We start from the raw sequence: 23,880 nt of genomic DNA, 5'->3' as shown, positions 1-23,880 counted from the left end.
AGACAAGGTAAAAGTTAATTTAGGTAATCATATTATACGACACGCTGTTTCCAATATTAAATTCCTGATGCTAATGTCTGTATCAAAGTTTGGAATCTCTATGCCTTCCTACCAGACAGTAGGTTACGACGTCGATTTTATAATATGCTTAAAGTTCACTTTGTTTAAAGGAGGTTAATCAGATTTTTGTTAATAAAACTTATCCAATTGATCATTTATACTTATTTATGTTTTTCGTGTTCTTAATACACGTCAGATCTTCGCTAATCTAATTTGTCCAACCAAGATAGCGATATTTGAGCATATTTGTAAATCAAATAAACATATTTTGCCTAGGAAAACGTATGAATGTAATCTGAATTGAAGTTGTCAAAGATTTGCATTGACAAGTACATACTTTGCGAACATCTATTGGAATTCGAGTTTTTTAAATTATTATTACCTCCATTTGTCTACAACAAAGATAGACTGAATTCCGAAGCTACACGCTCTTTTAAAACTTCCAGGTTGTTGAAATATCTCAATATCTATCAAGTGCAAATGCAAAACTAGAAATTATATTAAAATCAAAAGAAATATACCACTTTTTAAAAACTTTTATATCACAAAATTTCCGATGAAAACTTATTTTCTATAAACAAATGGTCAAGTAAGTGACTCTGTACCATAGCTACCAATGTACACATCAAAAATGATTTAAACTTATATGGAATAAAAGCACACTCAGAACTTAGTTGTAAGGATTTATCTTTCAAGATTGTATCAAACTATCTTTGATTCTTTAAGAATGTTTTACTTTTAGGTACAAGTAACGCTACTTCTGAAGAGGATGTAGACAAGAGTCAAGATATCGTGTTTGCAAACTATGGTGGGAAAAGATGGTTTACGAAAAGTGTTTTACTGGGATTACAATTCATCCAGTTACTCAATCGAAAGAGCTTGTGAATATGTACCATCAACGTAGAAACACCGACATGACGAGACGGATACATTTAGAGCAAATGATAAAGTGCCAATTTCAACCAGTACATATTCTTCCATTTTGCTGCTGAGAACATATATACGCAAAGACGCTAGATGGAAAAGGAATACATGTATTTCATACTGCGCTAGTCCTTTGTATGTACAGGGAAAGAATTGAGCACAGCAGATCATTAATAAAATCTGTGTAAAGATCTTTTGGAAGCACAGAACGCAACCAATCAACATAAATGCAGATTAGAATTGCTTTTTAAAAGTTTGTTCATGACTGATAATGAAATGGACAAAAACCCTCACGCTCCCTAGCACCGGCTTAAATGCAATTTTATTATAGTAGTAATGAATGCTCTACATGATCCTCCCAAAGGACAAGAAAATGTAACAACACTGTATCCAAGTACGAGGAGACTTTTTCCAGCCAACACACAAAACTTAAAAACTACTGTTGTGATAGTTAATGAAATTATTAATAGAGATCCTTTGGAAGCATAGAACGTTACCAAGCAACACAATAACAGACTCGATTTGAATGAGCCTGTTCATGAGTTCCCTTATTCAAGTAGCAAGCCCCGTTCCAAACTTTAGCAACAAAAAACTGACCATGTAAATAATGAATACCAGCCTGTTCAAGACATAACTTACTCGTACATGATTTCGCACAACTCTTTGCACACAGATGTTTTCTTTCCAGTGACGGAAAACTTGTTAATGATTTCACATATTTGTTGTTTGAATAGCATACCAGTATCTAAAATTGTATGTTTTGATAAACTATATATACGATTCAACATTTTTGTTCAGTTCTCTAAGATAAAAACATAATGACAAAGATCCAGCAGAAACAACTACGTTCGGTTCCAAGAACGAAGCCATCCTACAGCTATGTACAGTGTTCGTATGGATGTTCAATATGCAAGAAAAGAGTTATGGTTCTTGGCCTTATTACTCATCTTATTTGATGACAAAAATGTATGAAGTTTTAAAGCTATAGTACGTATTCAAGAAAAGTGAAATTAAGCAATAACAACAAAGAAAAACTGATTTTGTAAGTTAAAAACGCCCATTATTCTAATACAAAATACAAAAGAGAGTTATGGTTCTTCACCTGCTTGCCAATATAATGATAATAAATAAGTGTACAAAGTCTCAAAGCTATCGCTCTTATAGAATTTAAGAAAAGCGAAACTGAATAAAAAGAAATTCAAAATTATTTTCAAACTACATAAAGGGTCATAATTCTGACAAAATGCATATCAGACTTATTTTAGCCACGGACGGTTCCAAGGCGATGCCCCATTGTATGCCTTTATTGATTTGTTTTGTCGAAGTTTAAAAACAGCTTTGTAAAATAGATAATGACCCGACTGTTTTGAGACACGCCGCATATTTGACCATCAACCCTTTTGCTGTTGGAAGCTACGCTTTCCGCTTTGACTGTGTCTAACAGAAAAGGTGGAGGTCCCCATTATAGATATTTCTTTAAAGCCCCCCTCCCCCATCCCGGGAATTGGCTGCTTCGATATCTGTCTTCTAATACCCTTTGCGTTGGGTCCTAAATGGTGCTGCTCTTAATGCTTTGTCTTCTACAAAGGCATCGAGTACATGCGTTAATATTTCTGTAGGCCGAGCTTTATACTGTTTATATAACATGAATTCTGTTATCATTATGTAAGGGATAACTTTTATGTACATTTCCTGTAACTTTGAAGAGTTAAGGGTGAGGTTTGATGTACCATTAAACGATTTAAACTTCCCGGTATTGTTTTTGCAACTGACAGTCGTTCCAAACTTCCCACTGTGGTCTATTAATTGTCTTGGTTGTACAGTCGAGCTACGTGAACTCGAACTCGACGGGCTAGCAAAATGTGTTCGAGTGATCGGTTGTTTCAGTTATTAGACAGAATTCACTATACAAGGATTTTTCCGGGACCTGGCGAGAAGTTCGAGAGAAGGGTGGTGTACGAATTATCCGAGTTCGATTTAACAAAGTTTGACTTTATATATATTTCACCTTGTCAATGTATTTTTGTGAATGTATGTTAATTACCACTATGGGGTTGCCGTTTCGTGAGTCTGCGTTCTTGAATCGTGGCTTTTCCTTATTGGACATTTATACTTGTTTTTCGCAAACAAATAAGCAACGTAAGAAAATGGTTAGAGGCAGTATTTTATTGGTATAGAAATAGTGCAAAAATGATCATGCAAATGAGCTAATGCAATACTAATAAAAATCAATAAAATACTACAACAAAACTTCAATTGTGTACTTCATTTGCATATGAGAAGGATGTTATATAATACTAATGCTGTACTTCTGGAATTGAAATACTAATTCTAAACTATTCGATAAAATACTAATACTGTATCAAAATTAATGAAATACTAATGTTGTACTTATAAAAGACCATAATTGTATGTTAAAATATTAATTCAGCTAGAATTTGTTAAAATTCTAGAATGAATATTTAGAGAAAAGACCGATCTTTGTAAAAGTGACTAACAACTTTTTCCAAGCAAGACAAATTTACAGATTAAAAATATTTGTCGCCGTTTCTTGAAAACTTTGTGTGACACTTTTTATATGAGATTTTAAACATTTATTCATGCATTTCGATTAACTTCCTTAAAATATTTGCGAAAACACCATTCGGTTGCTACATAGACAATCTCCAAGACTATAATATATTATTTTGAATTTGTGAATATAACCTATCTATACCCTCTGTCCAATCAGTTCTCTGATAAATCTCTAAAACGTACTAATATTTGTCACTATTACATAAAATAAAAGCAATATTTCAAACATGAAAAGTTTTGTAACAAATTCTTTATCAGTCTAGTGGCTAATCTAGTTGTTACAATTAGTCGTGAGAAAATCAGAATTTTACAGGTTGGTACTGGTCTGTCTCACTGGCACCAGACCAGAAAGAAAATGCCACTGTATATGTTATACCCTTCCCCTTGGTATACTATAAGAACCATGGTCATGAATGGGAAATGTACTTACCCATTTCAATCGTACAATTCTAACCTAAAATGCGCAGTTTGGTGAATGGGAATAAAACATACTGATCAAGCGGTAATTTATCTTCCATCGTGCATCAGTCACATTGTCTCAATATTTCATATTGCACAGATACTCCATATATTTATATGTTACAAAAATAACTTGCTTGAACTTTCCTAATGAACATCCGGTATATGGGTCACAGCTGTGTGCGCATGTTAAGCGAAATGTAAACGGACAAAAACAGACTGCAAATTATTAATACTTATACAATAAAACTTGAAAGGATGAATGAAATTAATCTTAGAAATGATTTTGAATTTAAAGTCATACACTGGTACACATTTCTATTGTTTATTTAATTCACAATGCACATTCATGCTGCACATACACATCTTAAGGCACACATGTAGTTAAATGACGACTGACATACATTTTCACATCAGCCCATCAGAATAATCTTTTAATCTAGACCGGAACTTCTTTAGGGAAGTTCATCCAAGATTTTTCTGTAACGTTGATGAAATTATAAACTACGCGTTGTTTCTTTGAGATAAGAAATATTGAAAGAATGTGACCGGTACACAATGGAAGAAAAAATTACCACTTGTTTAATATCCATGGTACAAATTTACCTAACTGCGCGTTTTATGTGAGAAATGCGCGATTGAAATTCATGACCATGGTTCTTATAGTACACTTAAAAGTAGGGTATAACTTGTACAGCGGCATTTTCTTTCTGGTCTGGTGTCGTGGTCTGCCTTAGAAAAATAAATTCAATCATTTACACAGACTCAATTAGTTTCTATTGTATCTCCTGAGAAGAATTCAAACGAATTCCAAACTATTAAATTTTTAGTAACGTGAAACACATTCCAGAAAAAAATACAAATTCAAACTGAATAGAAATAGTAGCATATTGTTTACAGTCATTGAAATAGACCTGGCTGTGAATAAAAAAACTATGTCAGTATACTAAACCGCTAAATTCAAAATGTGTGTTTTCGATGAAAACATTAAATAAAGAAATATCTTTAGAAAAGATATTCGGCGTTGGTGGGGATTTAATGCATTGAACATGGAATAAAGTTATTCTTTCATACTGTGCGTACTTTCTCACAGTGTCCTCATTAACCATGAGAAGTTTCAATAAAATCACTACTTCAAAACAGAAATCACGACATTTTGCTCTGCATGTGTTTATATTTCATTGCAATTGTCATGTGAAAATAAAAAAGTACCAATTTACACTGTTGCATGAATAGATTAAAGTTACATATACATTGACACTCACACGTTAACGATTTTATTAAAAGCAACAGATGTACGAATACAAGCACGCTACAGTTATGATTCATAAGCATGTGCTATATCGGACGTGTGGCATGAGGGAACAACCGGGATAAAATACATTCAAATGTATGTGGTATTCATTTTATCTTATATATAATAGATATACATATTAAGCTCAATGGTTACTTATCCATTCAAACACTGAATACAAACTTCACTTTCATGTGTAAAATCTGTCGTTTCTATGTTCAATGCATGAATTATATAAGTATACCTAATAAACTATGTGGTATTGTTAAAGCGTTACGTCTTGCAGAAAGATATACAGTGTAATGTGCTGTTCAAATTAGAAAAAGAACGTGTACTATGTTGTGCAGAAACAACTGTTGTTCAAGTGAATCCTGTATACAATATGTATATGGAGCATAACGTTTGTCTGCACTTACGTGAAGTGACTAAGGATACAATACAGTAAACCTTTTAATATTTCCATAGTCTTACCCAACTAGTATAATTATGTTTTCATTTGTTTGTTTGTTTTGAGTTTAACGTTAAACAGATGGCTCAATTGTGGGTCATATGGCGACTTTACAGCTTTTGATGGTTGAGGAAGACCCCAGATGTCCCTCCGTGCATTATTTCATCACGGACGGACATCTGGCTAGAATTCAAGTCCCGAGTGAGTCTGAACCGACATCGATGAGGGACAATTGATTCAAAGACATCGACCTTAACCAATCGGCCAAGGAGATTTTGCTAGAAATAGAACAATATCTGCTGCATATATATATGCGTCAAAGTATGGGAAAACTATCTAGAAATATGGAAAAATCAAAGAAAACAATTTATCAAATATTTATGTGTTTTGGTGATATACTCCTAAACCTTAACCCCTACCATGCTGGACACGATTGATTCTGCCTATGCGACCAGTGTAGATGATGATTAGCCTGCACATCCGTGCAGTCTGATCAAGATCTGCACTGTTCGCTATTCAGTCAGTATCTTTTTGGTAAGCACCCTTTTTAACAGTTAAGGCAGTGTCCAAATTGAAAGATGGACAAGTTCATTATAGAAATTTAGCAGAGTAAGGGTTAAACCTCTTTTAGCAATATTTGTAGCCGTGAGCACAGTGTTCAGCTTCATAGCGCTGCCTCACTTAAATATTACGCCGTAGACACGTGACACGATACCCTACCTAGTCACATTATACTGAAACCGGGCTGACCAGACGAAGTACTCTCCTCTTAAGGATACTCTAGGAGGTCAACTGATATATAGGACTTTTTTTGTTTATTTTTATATAAAGTCACCATACTTTCCTCTATCAGATGCCAAAACAATATATTCAAAAGTTCAAATATAAAAAACTTTATTTGATGAATTTCCTGGATTAACAGTAGATTTACAATAGCGTCCTTCTGAAAAGAACAATCAGGCTATAAATTTACTCACGGTATTTCTGGACCATCAGCTAAGCACTTGATTTCCTGAATCTCAATAATTATAATGTGGTCATTCAAGACACTAGAGGGAGCGTTCATCTGAGTTATATTGCCTTGACGTAATCGAAGTTATATGGATGAATCAGATAAATAAACTGATTTTAACAGGCTGTCTTGGTGGAGAGGGTTAATTATTTGTGAATAATTATTATTAATGTTCATATTGTTGACCTATTAATACATTGAATGGACGAATGAAGAAGTCTGTTTCGTTGGCAGAAAAATAAGGGAAGCTCATGCTTTGAAGGTGATGCCTAATGTTTTAGTTCTCATTATACACCTTCTCCGTTTTCTCAGAACAGAAATTCATAACTTGGTGAAGTGTTTCATGTTTTATAATTCCTTTGTTTATGAAGAAAATTGTAGAAAAACTGGCAGTCTGTTCCTTTGAAAGGGTATGCTATAAAAGTGTATCACAGTTCTTTTTATAAATTAACCCATTCTTGAATTATATAACTTTTAATTCATTCAAAAAGGAAACAGATACCCCAAAATAATCGATTTAGGGAAAATTTGTGATACACTTGGGTAGGTTATGGACCTACCATACTGCATACAAAATTTTGGCCTAATTGAAGTACTGATAAGAGAGTTGAATCTGTTTGAAGATAACAATAGACTATTATTTTGCTATATTAAACGGATCATGATACAAAAAAAATGTTATTAAAAAGTCCCATGCTATAGTTCAATCTTTCATCTTCGTTTTGGTATGCTACACATTATGTTTATTCTTCAGAATGTGGAGAAAATCAAGTTAAAGCAGGTCACCCCTCGACCCCTCGGTGTGTCTTTAATGGTGTGCTATCAGTACCATTTATCACGTTTCTGGCATGAAACGACAGAGACCAAACTCAAGGCTAACTAGACGTTTTCCTAACAAAAATTTGAATATAAAAACTCAACATATATAAACTATTGTATTTACATTTTTTGCAATATTACTATGTTTATAACAGATATTTTAACATTATATGTGTATTAAAGCGATGTCAGTTTACCGTTCCAATTCAGCTTCTACTTGCCAATATATGGCCTTTTTCTATGTCGATGTGCTGTAAAATCCAACCAACTCACTCGCTACTAGAACCGTATATTTCAATAGATGTATGCACGCATTGACTGTATGGTATAAATGCGGAAGATTAGAGTTAGGTTTAACCTAGGTTTATAATGCGAGTGTAAAAATGTCGGAGAAATAATGCTTTCCTAACTGCCAGACACATATTTATTCGTAAAGGCTCGTTTTTATGTACAACATTCGAAGCGTTATGTGATGTAATTCATAAGACTGCAATATATTTTGAAAGCGTTCATATAAAAAGATATTCAATGTAATTATATCTTATCAAAGATTGACATTATATTCAGTTTTCATTAATTGTATATTTACAAAGTGATATCATTAAAATGGATGTATAATTTAAAGAAGTAGAAGACTTAAGCTGTGGAGAACACTATGTAACTGCAGTACGGTGAGGATTATATATCAGGGATGCTCATACATACATGAGGGCTCTTGTCGTGCATACTTTATCCTAAATAATTCCGAAATAACGAGGATATTGTTATGGTATATATTAGGTGAAACAAGCGAGTTACAATTGGAAATTATATTACTCTGCCAACTAATTTCAGAACCATATAGCTCCCTTATAGCTAGACTATTAAACTAATTCAAATTGATGATTTATAATCTTTAGTTACTTATGCAATACAGAAAAAAAAGGTCCTTAGAAGAAATCCAAGCAAATCTCTGAATATGAGGAGATATTTAATGGCAGCTTCTTTTCGATTTTGATTAAATAAAATATTGCAAATTTATTTAAAATAAAATCAATTAAATAATATATCATACACATCATTTCTTTAAGCAAATGCATGTATGACAAAATAAAGCAGTTCAAGAAGCATTTTACTAATTATTGCTATGAATGTTTATGAATTTCAAGCAAATATTGATGTTAACATTGTGAATACCCTTTTGTTTTATGAATCCCCTATCAATGTTTTTTTTTTTCTTGTTCTGACTTTAAGATACACATATTTGGCTTTCAACCCCTTTTAACTCCAATGCCGACGAATTTGTTATAGAAATATGTATCTATAAATTTGGTTAGAAGTTCTGTGTTCTGAATTTTGACATCTTTTTTATTTATTTTTACATCCCAATGCTTTTTGACAAAGATGACACAACACGGTCACAACACGTATAATACGTTACTTCAGAATTCCAAATGCAATATTTCAAAAATGTGCCATGATATTTTTGAGGACTTTTTTCTGTGTTACATTTTCTTACATACTACTTATCCACACCAACAGGTTTATGCTGGAATTAGTTCAACCCCAAATATCAAAATTACTAACCAATCATGTTTATTCGTAGTATAAGTCAGTAGTTAGGTACCACAAGCACTTTTTCACTCACATTGCAGCAGATGAGGTAGATTTTGATAATCTGATAAAGAGGTACATAGTAGGGTTAGTACTTGAGATAAAATACTACTTCTTTACTTTTCCAATCCATTCTGATTCTGATATATGTACTATAAAACATGCTCATAAACATGACGTTTTGTTCAGAGGTATTTTACAAGTTATTTTTTTGTAAATAACTAGCATCTGCTTCAGTGATGTAAAGGTCAGTAATGCATGCAGATGAATATGTATCCATATCTGATGCAAAAGCTATCGTATTTGCTATCACAGGTATAGCAGCTAGAGAAAACTAGAGCTTCGTAAAGCCCAAAGATCTAGATTAGAGGAGGAGATCATTTTTGAAGGGAAGGGGTGTGGGGGAAAGAGGTATGTAATGTGGCAGTTGGTGGGGATATACGGCAGTGATTGAATACTAAGGCACAAGAAACTATAAGTGATTGTTTTCTCTTTTGGGGGAGGAGAAGGGGTTTAGTGGGGGGAGAGTGGGTGGGGGTAGAAATGTGAATTGTAGTACTCCTTAAATCATCTCATTACCATCCACCTATATACTTAGTTTAAAACGAATACATTGAAAAGCTTTTTAACATACCAAACTTGAAGTTGATACCTTGAATGGTTACTGAATTGTTCCGGACACGAAATATGAAGGACAAGTTTGTCTTTAAGCTCCATTTGTGACATTGACCTTTGATCAACTGACCTGATTTATGCGCTCTGCATAGCGTCTCATGACCGTCTACATATATGCAAATTTCTAAGTCAATACCTTGAATGGTTATTGAGTTATACTCCGGACACGAAATATGACGGACGGATATTGACCTTTGATCTACAGACCTGTTCTATGTGGTCTGCACATTGTCTCATCGCCACCTGCCTATATGCTAAGCTTAAAGTCAATATCTTGAACAGTTTTTAAGTTGTCCTTCTGACACGAAATATGAGTATGAGGGTCAAATTTGACCTTGAGCTCCATTTGTGACGTTGACCTTTGATCAACTGACCTGATTCATGTGCTCTGCATAGCGTCTCGTGACAATCTACATATATGCAAAGTTCTACGTCAATATCTTGAGTAGTCATTGAGGTATGCTCTGGACACGAAATATGACGGACGGACAGACGGACGTTCGTACGATTGGACATTTTGGGGGGTATTTGTTTTGTTACCCTAGTACCCAACAAGCGGCAGAAAGTGACCAATAAGCAATTAGGAATGAATAGAATTTACCGTTACCTATTGTCCTCAGAACCCAACAAATGTCCTTTCATTTGCTCGGATGGACGGACTGACGGACGGGCGGACGCAAACTCCATCACATAATACGTCCGTCTTTTCAAACGGACATATAAATAGAACCATGTATAATGAATATAGACGGGATATACATTACAAATTATGGAGCGGTCATTTATACAAAGATAATTTGGAATGTTATGATTTTTTTCTTACATGTAAAAGTAGAAATTCTTTTAAAACTGAATGGTATTGTTTGTCTAATTTCAGGATGTAACGAAATAGAAAGTACGGTCTTTGAATCTTTAAAATAATCAGCAAGTTCCTATAACGTGGAGCCGGTGTGAATAGCACGTTTTCTTGACGTGTTGTTTGAAGGTTCAGCCTACTTATGGGTTATGGTATAGGGAGTCGATTGTTGCAACCATTAAATTACCTCATCATTAACCACCTATTTCCAAGTTTAAATTCAGTAGCTTGAATAGTTTTAAAAGTGTGCCCCGACACAAAATTTCAATACAAGGAACAGATTTGAACTACCGGTAAAGTTCTGCATATCCGCTCATTGCCATCTACCTAGATGCCAAATTCGAAGTCAAGTTATGCTTTGGACACAAAATCTGACGGATAGATTAGACCTTCTTGTAACCTTAACCTTTGACGTACTGACCTGATTCACACGCTCATATACTAAGGCACAAAATTATATAAGTAAACATGAAGGACGAGTTTGGCGTTTGGGCTCCATATGTGACCTTGACCTTTGACCTACCGACCTATTTCATGAGCTCTGCACATTGTCTCATCGCCACCTACATATATGCCAATTTTTAAGTTATCATCTTGAATAGTTATTAAGTTGTCGTTCTTGCAAGAACTATGAATGTCAAATTTGACCTTTGAGCTCCATTTCTGACCTCGACCTTTGACCTATTGATCTGGTTCTCGTCTTATGACAATCTACATAAATGCCAATTTCTGAGTCAATGCATTTTTTTTTTCTTTTATTTTATTTGAATCTTTTTTATTTTGTTTTATTTTTTAGTCAATACTTTTAATGGTTATTGAGCTATGATCCGGATACGAAATATTACGGACAGACAGACGGACATTCGTACGAACCGACATTTATTGGGTATTTCGTTTGTTACCCTAGTACCTAACAAGCGAGAGAAAGTAACAGTTCGGAGTGGATAGAATTTACCGTTACCTGTTGTCGTCAGTACCCAACAAATGTCATCTCGTTTGCTCGGATGGACGGACGGACGGGCGGGCAGACGCAAGCTCCATCACATAAAACGTCCTTCTTTTCAAAACGGGCATATAAATAGAACCATGTATAATGAATATAGACGGGATATATAGTACAAACTATGGAGCGGTCATTTATATAGAGATTATAAAGATTCATGTAATAATTTGGAATGGTATGATCTCTTTTCTTTTCTTACATGTAAAAGTAGAAATTCTTTTAAAACTATATGGTATTGTTTGTCTAATTTCAGAATGTAACGAGAACACAACTCAGCCAATTAAAAGATACGGTCTTTGAAACTTAACGATAATCAGCAAGTTCCTGTAACGTAGAATCGTTGTGAGTAGCAAGTTTTCTTTACGTGTTGTTTGAAGGTTCAGCCTACCTATGGCGTAGAAACGAATTGTTTCTCATTATAGCATCCGATATTTACTTACTTATTTACTGCAATGGCAACTAAGAATGACAGTGACCGTCAAGGAACGTATTCAGCAAATAAAAGCTTTAACTTTGATGCTCTGGACAAGCTTGGATATGCAAAGAGTCTTTCTGAAAAAAGATTTCATATGTATAAAATGATTTCCAATAGTGGTACAGAGCTAATAAGGCGTAGAACAAATGAAGATGTAAAGGTAACTGTTGCCGGAAGCCGCGGGGAAGGTATGTGTGTTTCATGTGACAGTGATGCGGACGTTCTGTTTATCCAGAGGAATGTTAAGTGTACAGATACTTTCATTTCGGACAAAACGATAGCTGTGTTATTTCATCTTGATTTTGAGAATGTTCCAATTGGATATTCAAAACTGCAATTAATGTCGTCTGATAACTGCCAATTTGAGCTTAGAAACAACGTTGAATTCTTAACCAATCTTAAGGATGCTCTTGTTGAAAGAAATGGTGAGAAATACCTCAGAAATGACATGCCAACAACCCTTGTCTTTCGGAATGATCGAATTGGCTGGATTAAGCAACAATCTGTTTTTGACGACATTACCGGACCTGCAAGGACGTTAAGAGTTGAAATGCCAATGCTACCCGACCTTCATGTATCCCTCGACTGCGTTCTTACATTTAAATGTGAATACCCATCAGTGGTAGAAGACTGGTGTAAACGAGAAAGAAAATATAGCTGGCCAAACAAAGACCTGGTCGAGAGGGTGAAGACAACAGACGTTTTAGTTGTACCTGCAGGATGCAAGGGAAGTCCGGACGAAGAACTTCAATGGAGAATTTCTTTGACATTAGCAGAGCAGGAGCTTGTACACTCATTCAATGACATCCAGATCAAACTATATGCTGCTTTGAAAATGCTAGCAAAACATGAATTGAAGCCGATATGTGAAAACATCACTTCGTATATATTGAAGAATTTACTGTTCTGGACGTTTGAAAATACCGACATTAATAACATAACAAAATACACCTTCGACGAAACCTTGATACGAATACTTAAACAGCTGAAGATGTGTATAACCTGGAAATATTTACAAAGCTACATGATTCCTTCCAAGAATATGCTACAATATAAAATATTTGAAATTGAAAAGAGGAAGTTGATTCAACGACTCAACGAAATTATTTATGAAAATCGCAGTGTATTAATAACATGTCCCGTGATAAAACAATTATCACATTTATCAAGCGATGAGCTTGAACAAATGATTGCCTTTAGAGAGTTATTGGAACAGGAATTCACTGCAGTATTCTGGGTCAGTGTAAACTATCCTGAATTAACAGACAAGATATGGAATAACACCGAGGAACCAATAGATGTTTTAAACATAATTGTAGACAAAGTTCCACGCCTAATTCGAAGACACAATCAAAAGGAACTTTTCGACCGCTTAAATTCAATTTCCAAAGAGGCATTATACTTCTGTTTTGTTAATGGAATTAAACGTGGCTACCATAAGTCATAATATTTGTAATCATTATGATTGCATCCACAATCACTCGATGTACATGCACCAAGGAGATCTTGCAATCACAATGCCAAAATCAGGCCTATTTTAGTTGGTCAAACTTGTACTGATGACAACTGTTGTTTATCATTACTTACATATGCAGAAATATATTCAGTTTATTGTGCACTAGATACCAGAGCGTTTCCTGTTTTAATTCCCATATTTTGACAAACGCACTGGTGTATCTTGTTTACTACCTTTGGATTCACATGAAGCAGCAAAATTTAGGCTTTCCGTTTGCTACTGATTGAAAGTAAAGTTTGAATAAAAATCAGGCTTGGCCTTGTCTAAGTACTTTTCATTCCAGATGTGATTGTTAGGCGGATCAGTATATCTATTCGCCCTTCAACAACGTTTCCTAAAAAAGATAGTTTTGCTAAATAAGCTTACTATGGTTGGAATAATGGGATACACGGATGTTAAGGAAAATTATCTTAATCAAATCAAAGGCCCAGTTTAAAGTATACAATATACTGTAATATGTCTCCTTTTTCCTTGTCTTAACTATGTTCATAACAATCTCATAGGAACAGATCTTTCAGTCCAGTAGCATAAAAACGGGCCTCTGGTGAGCTTTTAGAAAGCCTACCCTGTATACTCTATACTTACTTTACATAATTGCGCTGTATTCACAGACTGGCAAGAATACTGGAGATCGGAATGGACTCCATAAACATCACAACAAAAGAATAGATTGTTTGTCAAGAGAAGACAGACTTTAATACTTAGTTGGGTACCTGAAAGGAGCAACTTGTTTTTGACTAACGTCTTAAATATCAACAAAATGAATTCTGCCTAAATCATAAATTTTAAAACAACAGCTGTCGGACAACAGCAATGCTCGACTATTCAACAGCCTTGTCAATTGAATGAATATTAAAGTCGAAGAAGGTGCATAATAAAATAGGTTTATAGAACCTGTACAGTGCATATCAGCTCATGACATTGGATCAGTTTGTTAAATCCAATTAGTGGGTACTAAGATACCAGCTAACATACAAAAATGTGTGTGAAGTTTCAATTTATTCCAATTAGCGGGTACTGAGATACCAGCTTACATAAAAAGCAACCAAAAACTGCTAAGTTGAAAAAGTGGTATAATTTTGTAAAAATGCAATATAGAGTTATGGAACTTGTGCATTGCCTGTCACGTTATGACAGTGAACAAATCTGTGAAGTTTCAATCCACCCCAATAGTGGGTACTGAGATACCAGCTTACATATAACAAACTTAACCAAAACTTGCTAAGTCGAAAAAGGGGCATAATTTTGTAAAAATGCAAAGTAGAGTTATAAAACCTGTGCACTACATGTCAGATCATCACAGTGAACATGTGTGTGAAGTTTCAATCTATTCCCATTAGTTGGTACTGAGATACCAGCTTACATACCAAAACTTAACCAAACACTGCTAAGTTGAAACGTTGTAAAAAAGCAGAATAGACTTATGTTGTTGTTTTGTTTTTTTTTTTGCTTTTTTTTTGTTTTTGTTTTGATTAACGTCGCACCGACACATGAAAAATCATTTGGCGACTTTCCAGCTTTAATGGTGGAGGAAGACCCCAGGTGCCCCACCGTGCATTATTTCATCACGAGCGGGCACCTGGGTAGAACCACCGACCTTCCGTAAGCCAGCTGGATGGCTTCCTCACATGAAGAATTCAACGCCCCGAGTGAGACTCGAACCCACATCGATAAGGCGCAAGTGATTTGAAGTCAGCGACCTTAACCACTCGGTCACGGAGGCCCCTAGAACAGATTTATGGAACCTGTGTAATGTAGGTCAACTTATCACAGTGAAGAAATGTGTGAAGTTTCAATCCGTTACTGAAATACCAGCATACATACAAAATTTTAACAAAATCGGAACATCGATGAAGACGCGGCCGCAGACGAAGACGCGGTCGCAGACGCATGGGAAACCAATGGAGGGCCAATGATAACAGTAGGAAACCAGTCGTTGGGCCAATGGAGAGCCAAAGATAGGAGTAAGAAACAAGTCGTTGGGCCAACCATATACCAACCGTTGGGCCAACGTTGTCCCAGTTAGCAAATCGTCGTTGGGCCAACGCAGCAAATGGCGTTGGGCTATCCACTGTCTGCTATCTGGGCCATATATAGCACTATGGGGTTGCCGTTTCGTTAGGCTGCGTTCTTGAAACTTGGCTTTTCCTTATTGGATATTTATACTTGTTTTTCGCAAATAAATAAACAACGTAAGAAAATGGTTAGGGACTCGAGAACAAATAACCCATTTGAAAACAAATGTGGTCAACAAATGACTATAATTAAATATTGATTCTGTACAGTATTTTATTGATATAGAAATGCTGCAAAAATGATCATGCAAATGAGCTAATGTAAAACAATTAAAAATAAATGAAATACTACAACAAAACATCAGTTGTGTACTTCATTTGCATATGGAAAGGATGTAAATATATACTAATGCTGTACTCCTGCAAATAAAATACTAATTCTATACTATTCAATTAATAAAATACTTATACTGTATCAAAATTAATGAAATACTAATTCTGTACTTACATAATACCATAATTGTATGTTAAAATGTTAATTCATTTAGAATTTGTTACACTTCTGTTGTACATTTTATAGAAGACCACAAATGTATGTTAAAATGTTAATTCAGCTAGAATTTGTTATAATTCTAGCATAAATATTAAGATAAAAAGACAGATCTTTGTAAAAGTGACTCAACAACTTTTTCCAACCAATATAAATTTACATATTAAAAATATTTGTCGTTGTTCTTTTAAAACCTTTTGTGACACTTTTTATATGAGATCTTAAATATTTATTCAAGCATTTCAACAACATAACTTCTTTGACATATGTGTGAAAAAAACACCATTCGGTTACTATATTGACAAGCTCCAACACTACAATATATTCTTTTGAATTTCTATTTTTAAAGTTGTGAATATAACCAGTCTGTATCCTCTGTCCAGTCAGTTCTCTGGTAAAATTTCTAAGACAGATTAGCATTTGTCACAATTATACTGGGTATACCAATTACCGTGAGTCTTATATTCAGTGGACAGTATTTATAACAAATGATTTTATGAAAGAATAAATTTTATTCTGTTTAATTAATTTATATTTTAGCTTTAGACATTTGGCAAAGGGTTTGTCTAAACATAGATAAAAGTTTTGTCGTTCAAAGAACAGAGGTGGGGAATTTTAGCATTTTCTGGCATATACCTATTACCGTGAATTTCAACTTTCAACCTAAAGAAGTTGTTAAATCGATCTAAGACAAAGAAAGCATTTCCATTTTACAATAGGTGAAAAGATGAAAAAGATATAGCATAAGTAAGCAACTTCATTGAAAATTAGCAGAGAGAAATTTAAAATTGCAAATATTAACCATAACGACCAGTCACTTAGCTAAGTACTTTAATTTCTGGGATCAGTGTGAAATAAAAAGAAAGACACTCAAGTTTTCAGAAAAAGTTTTTTTCTAAAAATCTAAGAACATTTAGCATAATTTCAAAAATATGAAAGTTCTTTATCAGTCTAGTGGCTATTCTAGTTGCTTCAATTAGTTTTGAGAAAATCAGAATTTTACATGATGCTACTGGTCTGTTTTAGAAAAATAAATTCAAAATTTACACAGACTCTATCAGTTTCTATTGTATCTCCTGGGAGGAATTCAAATAAATTCCAGAGTATTATTTTTTGTAACGTAAAACATATTCCATACAAATACAAATTCAAATTGTATAGAAAAAGTAGTATATTGTTTACAGTCTTTGAAATAGATCTGGCTGTGAATAGAAAATATGTCAGTGTACTAAACTGCTAAATTCAAAATGTGTGTTTTCAATGAAAACATTAAAAACAAGAAATATCTTTTAAAAAAAAAGGTGTTCGGCGTTAGCGGGATTTAATGCACTGAACGTGTAATAAAGTTATTCTTTCATACTGTGCATACTTTCTCGTAATGTCCTCTTTAACCATGTGCAGTTTCAATAAAATCACTATTTCAAAACAAACTTCACAACATTTGCTCTGCCAACACATGTCTAGCTATTTATTTTTCATTGCAATTGTCATGTGAAAATAAATAAGTACCAATTTACACTCTAGCATAAATAAATTAAAGATACATAATAAATTTAACATTTACACTCACACGTTAATGATTGTATTAAAAGCAACATATGTACGAAAACAAGATCTAAAATACACGCTATATATACAGTAATGATTCATAAGCCAGTGTGGTATGAAGGAACAATGAGGATAAAATACATTCTAAACGTAGTTGTGACATTCATTTCATCTTATATATAATAGATATACATGTTACGGTCAATTATTTGGTTACTTATCCTTACAAATTTGTTTGTTTGTTTTGTTTTTTGATGTTGTTTTTTTTTTCTGTTATTTTTTTTGTTGTTGTTGTTGTTTTTTGTTGGTTTTAACGTCGTTCCGACACAATTAAAGGACATATGGCGACTTCCCACGAGTGGGGCTCGAATCCACTTCGGTGATGGGCAAGTGAATTGAAGTCAGCAACATTAACCACTTGGCCACGGATGTCCTTACTGCAAGGCTACCGAGGCGGTTTCCTTACAAAATTATGAATATAAAATCTGAACATAAACAATTTTATTTACATTTAGTGCGATATTACTATGTTTATAACCGATATTTTAACCCTATGTATGTATTAAAGTTCAACTTCTATTCGGCGATATAGGACCTTTTTATGCCGATTCGCCGTAAAATCTAACTCAATCACTCACTACTCGAATCGTGTTCTAATAAAAGCGAAAAGATTGGATGTTTGCACGAAACTGAGTATATCAAATACTGACTAAAGGTAAAGGTAACCTAGTTTTAAAGTGTACACTCAATGTGTGTGTAAAAATGTGGAAGAAATAATGCATCACATATTTATTCGTACCGGCTCGTTTTTTACATGTGCAACGAAGCGTTATTTGACAAATATTAGTGCGATATATTATGAAAGCGTTCATGTACAAACATATCAATTGTAAGGATATTTTGTGAACGGTTGACATTATATTTAATTCGCATTTATTGTATATTTTCAAAGTGATATCATTAACATGGATGTAAGCTATTAAAAACTAGATGTATACTTCTGTGCAGACATTATCCAAGGATTGTATAACTATATGCTCATACGTACAGGTGACACTTATTGAGATTTATAGCGCTCAGTATACATCATACAATTGTAAATTCTCTTGGATTGTTATGGTACGTAGTGAAACTAGCGAGTGTTATCACTCTGTATGTTTACTCATACTGTAAGTCAGTATTTACGTACAACAACCACTCTTTTCTCTGATATTGCTGCAGATGAGACGGATTCTGATATAAATACTTCTTTACTTTTCTAATCCATTCTGATATATGTACTATAAAACCTGCCCATAAATGTGACGTTTTGTTCAGTGGTATTTTACAAGTTAGTTTTCTGTAAATAAGTAACATCTGCTCCAGCGATGTAAAGGTTAGTCATGCAGATGAACATGTATGCATACATGAGGAAAAAGCAATCGTTATTTGCAATCACAGGTAGTATAGCAATTATTCAAAACAAGAGCTCCGCAAAGCGGGGCAATATACTGTAGGGAGACTTTTTTAGGGGTTCGGGAGGGAGATGAAGAAGTGGGGATGGGGTTGGTGTGTGTTGGGCGGGGGGGGGGGGAAATGGCGGGGTTGGAATACTGTGGCACAAGATCTAAATGATCTAAATGTAAAGTGATCTTTTCACCTTCTTCATATTTTTGGGGTGGGTGGGGGATGGGGTCGACGGGTGGGGGGGGGGAGAGTGTTGGGGGGGGGGGGGAGGGGGTTATGGTATAGGGGGTCGATTGTTGCAACCATCAAATTACCTCATCATTAACCACCTATTTCCAAGTTTAAATTCAGTAGCTTGAATAGTTTTAAAAGTGTGCCCGACACAAAATTTTAATACAAGGAACAGATTTGAACTACCGGTAAAGTTCTGCATATCCGCTCATTGCCATCTACCTAGATGCCAAGTTCGAAGTCAAGTTATGCTTTGGACAAAAAAATCTGACGAATAGATTAGACCTTCTTGTAACCTTAACCTTTGACGTACTGACCTGATTCACACGCTCATATACTAAGGCACAAAATTATATAAGTAAACATGAAGGACGAGTTTGGCGTTTGGGCTCCATATGTGACCTTGACCTTTGACCTACCGACCTATTTCATGCGCTCTGCACATTGTCTCATCGCCACCAACATATATGCCAATTTTAAAGTTATTATCTTGAATAGGTATTGAATTGTCGTTCTTGCAAGAACTATGAATGTCAAATTTGACCTTTGAGCTCCATTTCTGACCTCGACTTTTGACCTTATGATCTGGTTCTCGTCTTATGGCAATCTATATAAATGCCAATTTCTGAGTCAATACATTTTTTTTTTAATTTCTTTTTTCTTTTATTTTATTTGAATCTTTTTTATTTTGTTTTATTTTTTAGTCAATACTTTTAAGGGTTATTGAGCTATGATCCGGATACGAAATATAACGGACAGACAGACGGACATTCGTACGAACCGACATTTATTGGGTATTTTGTTTGTTACCCTAGTACCTAACAAGCGACAGAAAGTAACAGTTCGGAATGAATAGAATTTACCGTTACCTGTTGCCGTCAGTACCCAACAAATGTCATCTCGTTTGCTCGGATGGACGGAGCAAACCATGTATAATGAATATAGACGGGATATATTGTACAAACTATGAAGCGGTAATTTATATAAAGATTCATGTAATAATTTGGAAAGTTATGATTTTTTTCTTACAGGTAAAAGTAGAAATTCTTTTAAAACTTAATGGTATTGTTTGTCTAATTTCAGAATGTAACGAGAAAACAACTCAGCCAATTAAAAGATACGGTCTTTGAAACTTAACGATAATCAGCAAGTTCCTGTAACGTAGTATGGTTGTGAGTAGCACGTTTTCTTTACGTGTTATTTGAAGGTTCAGCCTACCTGTGGCGTAGTAACGAATTGTTTCTCATTATAGCATCCGATATTTACTTACTTATTTACTGCAATGGCAACTAAGAATGACAGTGACCGTCAAGGAACGTATTCAACAAATAAAAGCTTTAACTTTGATGCTCTGGACAAGCTTGGATATGCAAAGAGTCTTTCTGAAAAAAGAATTCAGATGTATGAAATGATTTCCAATAGTGGTACAGAGCTAATAAGGCGTAGAACAAATGAAGATGTAGATGTAACTGTTGCCGGGAGCCGCGGGGAAGGTATGTGTGTTTCATGTGACAGTGATGCAGACGTTCTGTTTATCCAGAGGAATGTTAAGTGTACAGATACTTTTCAAACTCCTTTCATTTCGGACGAAACGATAGCTGTGTTATTTCATCTTGATTTTGAGAATGTTCCAATTGGATATTCAAAACTGCGATTAATGTCGTCTGATAACTGTCAATTTGTGCTTAGAAACAACGTTGAATTCTTAACAAATCTTATAGATGCTCTTGTTGAAAGAAATGGTCAGAAATACCTCAGAAATGACAAGCCAACAACCCTTGTCTTTCGACATGATCGGATCGGCTGGGTTAAGCAACAATCTGTTTTTGACGAAGTTACCGGACCTGCAAGGACGTTAAGAATTGAAATGCCAATGCTACCCGAAGTTTATGTATCCCTTGACTGCGTTCTTACATTTAAATGTGAATATCCATCAGTGGTAGAAGACTGGTGTAAACGAGAACGAAAATATAGCTGGCCAAACAAAGACCTGGTCGAGAGGGTGAAGAATTTAGACGTTTTAGTTGTACCTGCAGGATGCAAGGGAAGTCCGGACGAAGACCTCCAATGGAGAATATCTTTGACATTAGCAGAGCAGGCGCTTGTACACTCATTCAACGATATCCAGATAAAACTATATGCTGCTTTGAAAATGCTAGCAAAACATGAATTGAAGCCGATATGTGAAAACATCACTTCGTATATATTGAAGAATTTATTGTTCTGGACGTTTGAAAATACCGACATTAATAACGTAACAAAGGACACCTTCGATGAAACTTTGATAGGAATACTTGAACATCTGAAGATGTGTATAACCTGGAAATATTTACAAAGCTACATGATTCCTTCCAAGAATTTGCTACAATCTAAAATATTTGAAATTGAAAAGAGAAAGTTGATTCAACGACTCATAGACATTATTTATGAAAATCGCAGTTTGTTAATAACATGTCCCGTGGTAAAACAATTATCACATTTATCAAGCGATGAACTTGAACAAATGATTGCCTTTAGAGAGTTATTGGAACAGGAATTCACTGCAGTATGCTGGGTGAGTGCAACCCATCCAGAAATAACAGACAAGATATGGAATAACACCGAGGAACCAATGGATGTTTTAAACACAATTGTAGACAAAGTTTTCCCACTAATTCGAAGACACAATCCAGACAGACTTTTTGACCGCTTAAATTCAATTTCCAAAGAGGATTTATACTTCTGTTTTGTTAATGGAATTATACGTGGCTACCATAAGTCATAACAGTAGTAATAGTTCTGACTGCATTCACAATCAGTCGATGGACATGGAGGTCATCATGCCTGTTTTGTACTGATGACCACTGTGATGACCACTGTTGTATATCATAACTTATATATTCAGAAATACGTTCAGATAATAGTGTACTTGACACAATTGTGTTTCTTGTCACTTTAAATTTCTTTACTTTAACAAACACACTAGTGTATCTTTTTTACTACCTTTTGAATCACATACAACCCGCCAACACGTGTTGCTCAAAATGGAAGCTTTCCGTTTGCCATCCCCGCCCCAACACAAAACCAGTTCTTTCTGTTGTCTGGTCAGTGTATTACCCTAGTATCGTAATTATAATGTTTCTGATATGGCATTGTTTAGTTATTCCTGAAAATATATTGTCTGTAAGCAGCAAAAGTAACAGAAGATACAGTGGTGTTTTACCCTGCTTTTGATGCAAGTCACGGAGAGACTCAGAACCAGCTGCACTGTAAGTGATCCTACACAGGTTTCAGTTACCACTCATTGAAAGTAAAGTTTTAATAAAAATTTGGCTTGGCCTTGTGTTTCTTGTCATTTCAAATTCATTTACTTTGACAAACACACTAGTGTATCTTGTTTACTACCTTTTGAATCACATACAACCTGCCAACACGTGTTGCTCAAAATGGAGGCTTTCCATTTGCCATCCCCGCCCCCACATAACAGTTCAATCTGTTGGCATAGGAAATGTTGTCTGTGGTTAGATTATAGATGTCTGTCTTCAGGGCTGCTGCGAAGTTTGTGTTAAAAAATCGTTTGTCATTGAAGTGTATCTGTCATTGTATGAGAACCAATAAAGTCTGAAATGAAAAACAGGGCAAATGTTAACGTGAAGTGACGATCAAAACAACACAGACATGTTGCTGGAGTTCAACACAATAACAAGATACAAACCAGAATGCAAAACAATTACAAAAAGATACTGTTTCTGCTAAACAGCTATTCTAAAGCACCTGCTTCTCGCTCGGTTAGAATGATACTGTTAGACAGTTAGACAATAAACAAGCTCATCAAAAGTAAAATGACGAGAATAATTTTTGTCGGTTATCAGTCTGTCACTAATTGACCAGACAGTCTATAGGGACATCTGGTCAGTGTATTACCCTAGTATCGTAATCATAATGTTTCTGATATGGCATTGATTTGTTTAGTTATTCCTGAAAATAGATTGTATGTAAGCAGCAAAAGTAACAGAAGATACAGTGGTATTTTAGCTTGCTTTGGTGCAAGCCATTGCGGGGCTCAGAACCAGCTGCACTGTATGTGATTCTACACAGGTTTCAGTTACCACTCATTGAAAATGAAGTTTGAATAAACATCAGGCTTGGCCTTGTCTAAGTACTTCTCTTTCCGGATGTGGTTGGTAGGAGGATTAATGTATCTATTCGCCTTTCAACAATGTATCCTTAAAAAGATAGTGTTGCTAATTAAGCTTACAATGGTTGGAATAATGGGATATACGGCTGTTAAGGAAACTTATCTTAATCAAAACAAAGGTTCCTGGTAAAAGTAGTTATGATCGTTTGACTTTATTTGCTTCATGGTTTAGTTTACTATATCCTGTAATATATCCCATGTTCCT

General features: G+C 34.8%; 2 protein-coding genes across 2 annotated transcripts; both read left to right on the top strand.

The window, feature by feature from the left end:
* The first annotated feature begins 5,291 nt into the window (after window positions 1-5,291).
* LOC123535323 (uncharacterized) lies at window positions 5,292-14,412 on the top strand. Its single transcript, XM_045317936.2, has 2 exons — window positions 5,292-5,407; window positions 11,971-14,412. The coding sequence occupies exon 2, from the start codon at window positions 12,170-12,172 to the stop codon at window positions 13,637-13,639; it is 1,470 nt and encodes a 489-aa protein (XP_045173871.2). The 5' UTR covers window positions 5,292-5,407; window positions 11,971-12,169; the 3' UTR covers window positions 13,640-14,412.
* A 4,173-nt stretch (window positions 14,413-18,585) lies between these two features.
* LOC123535314 (uncharacterized) lies at window positions 18,586-23,505 on the top strand. The gene is made up of 2 exons (XM_045317925.2): window positions 18,586-18,940; window positions 20,582-23,505. Exon 2 carries the CDS (start codon window positions 20,781-20,783, stop codon window positions 22,260-22,262), a length of 1,482 nt encoding a protein of 493 aa, XP_045173860.2. The 5' UTR covers window positions 18,586-18,940; window positions 20,582-20,780; the 3' UTR covers window positions 22,263-23,505.
* The last annotated feature ends 375 nt before the right edge of the window (window positions 23,506-23,880 follow it).

The sequence above is a fragment of the Mercenaria mercenaria genome, chromosome 12 (assembly GCF_021730395.1).
Source record: "Mercenaria mercenaria strain notata chromosome 12, MADL_Memer_1, whole genome shotgun sequence".
NCBI lineage: Eukaryota > Metazoa > Mollusca > Bivalvia > Venerida > Veneridae > Mercenaria > Mercenaria mercenaria.
This window is presented reverse-complemented; position numbering and strand designations above follow the sequence as displayed.

Excerpts from the sequence above, each read along its gene's own strand:
- LOC123535323 (XM_045317936.2), top strand. The coding sequence starts at position 12,170 with ATGGCAACTAAGAATGACAGTGACCGTCAAGGAACGTATTCAGCAAAT.
- LOC123535314 (XM_045317925.2), top strand. The coding sequence starts at position 20,781 with ATGGCAACTAAGAATGACAGTGACCGTCAAGGAACGTATTCAACAAAT.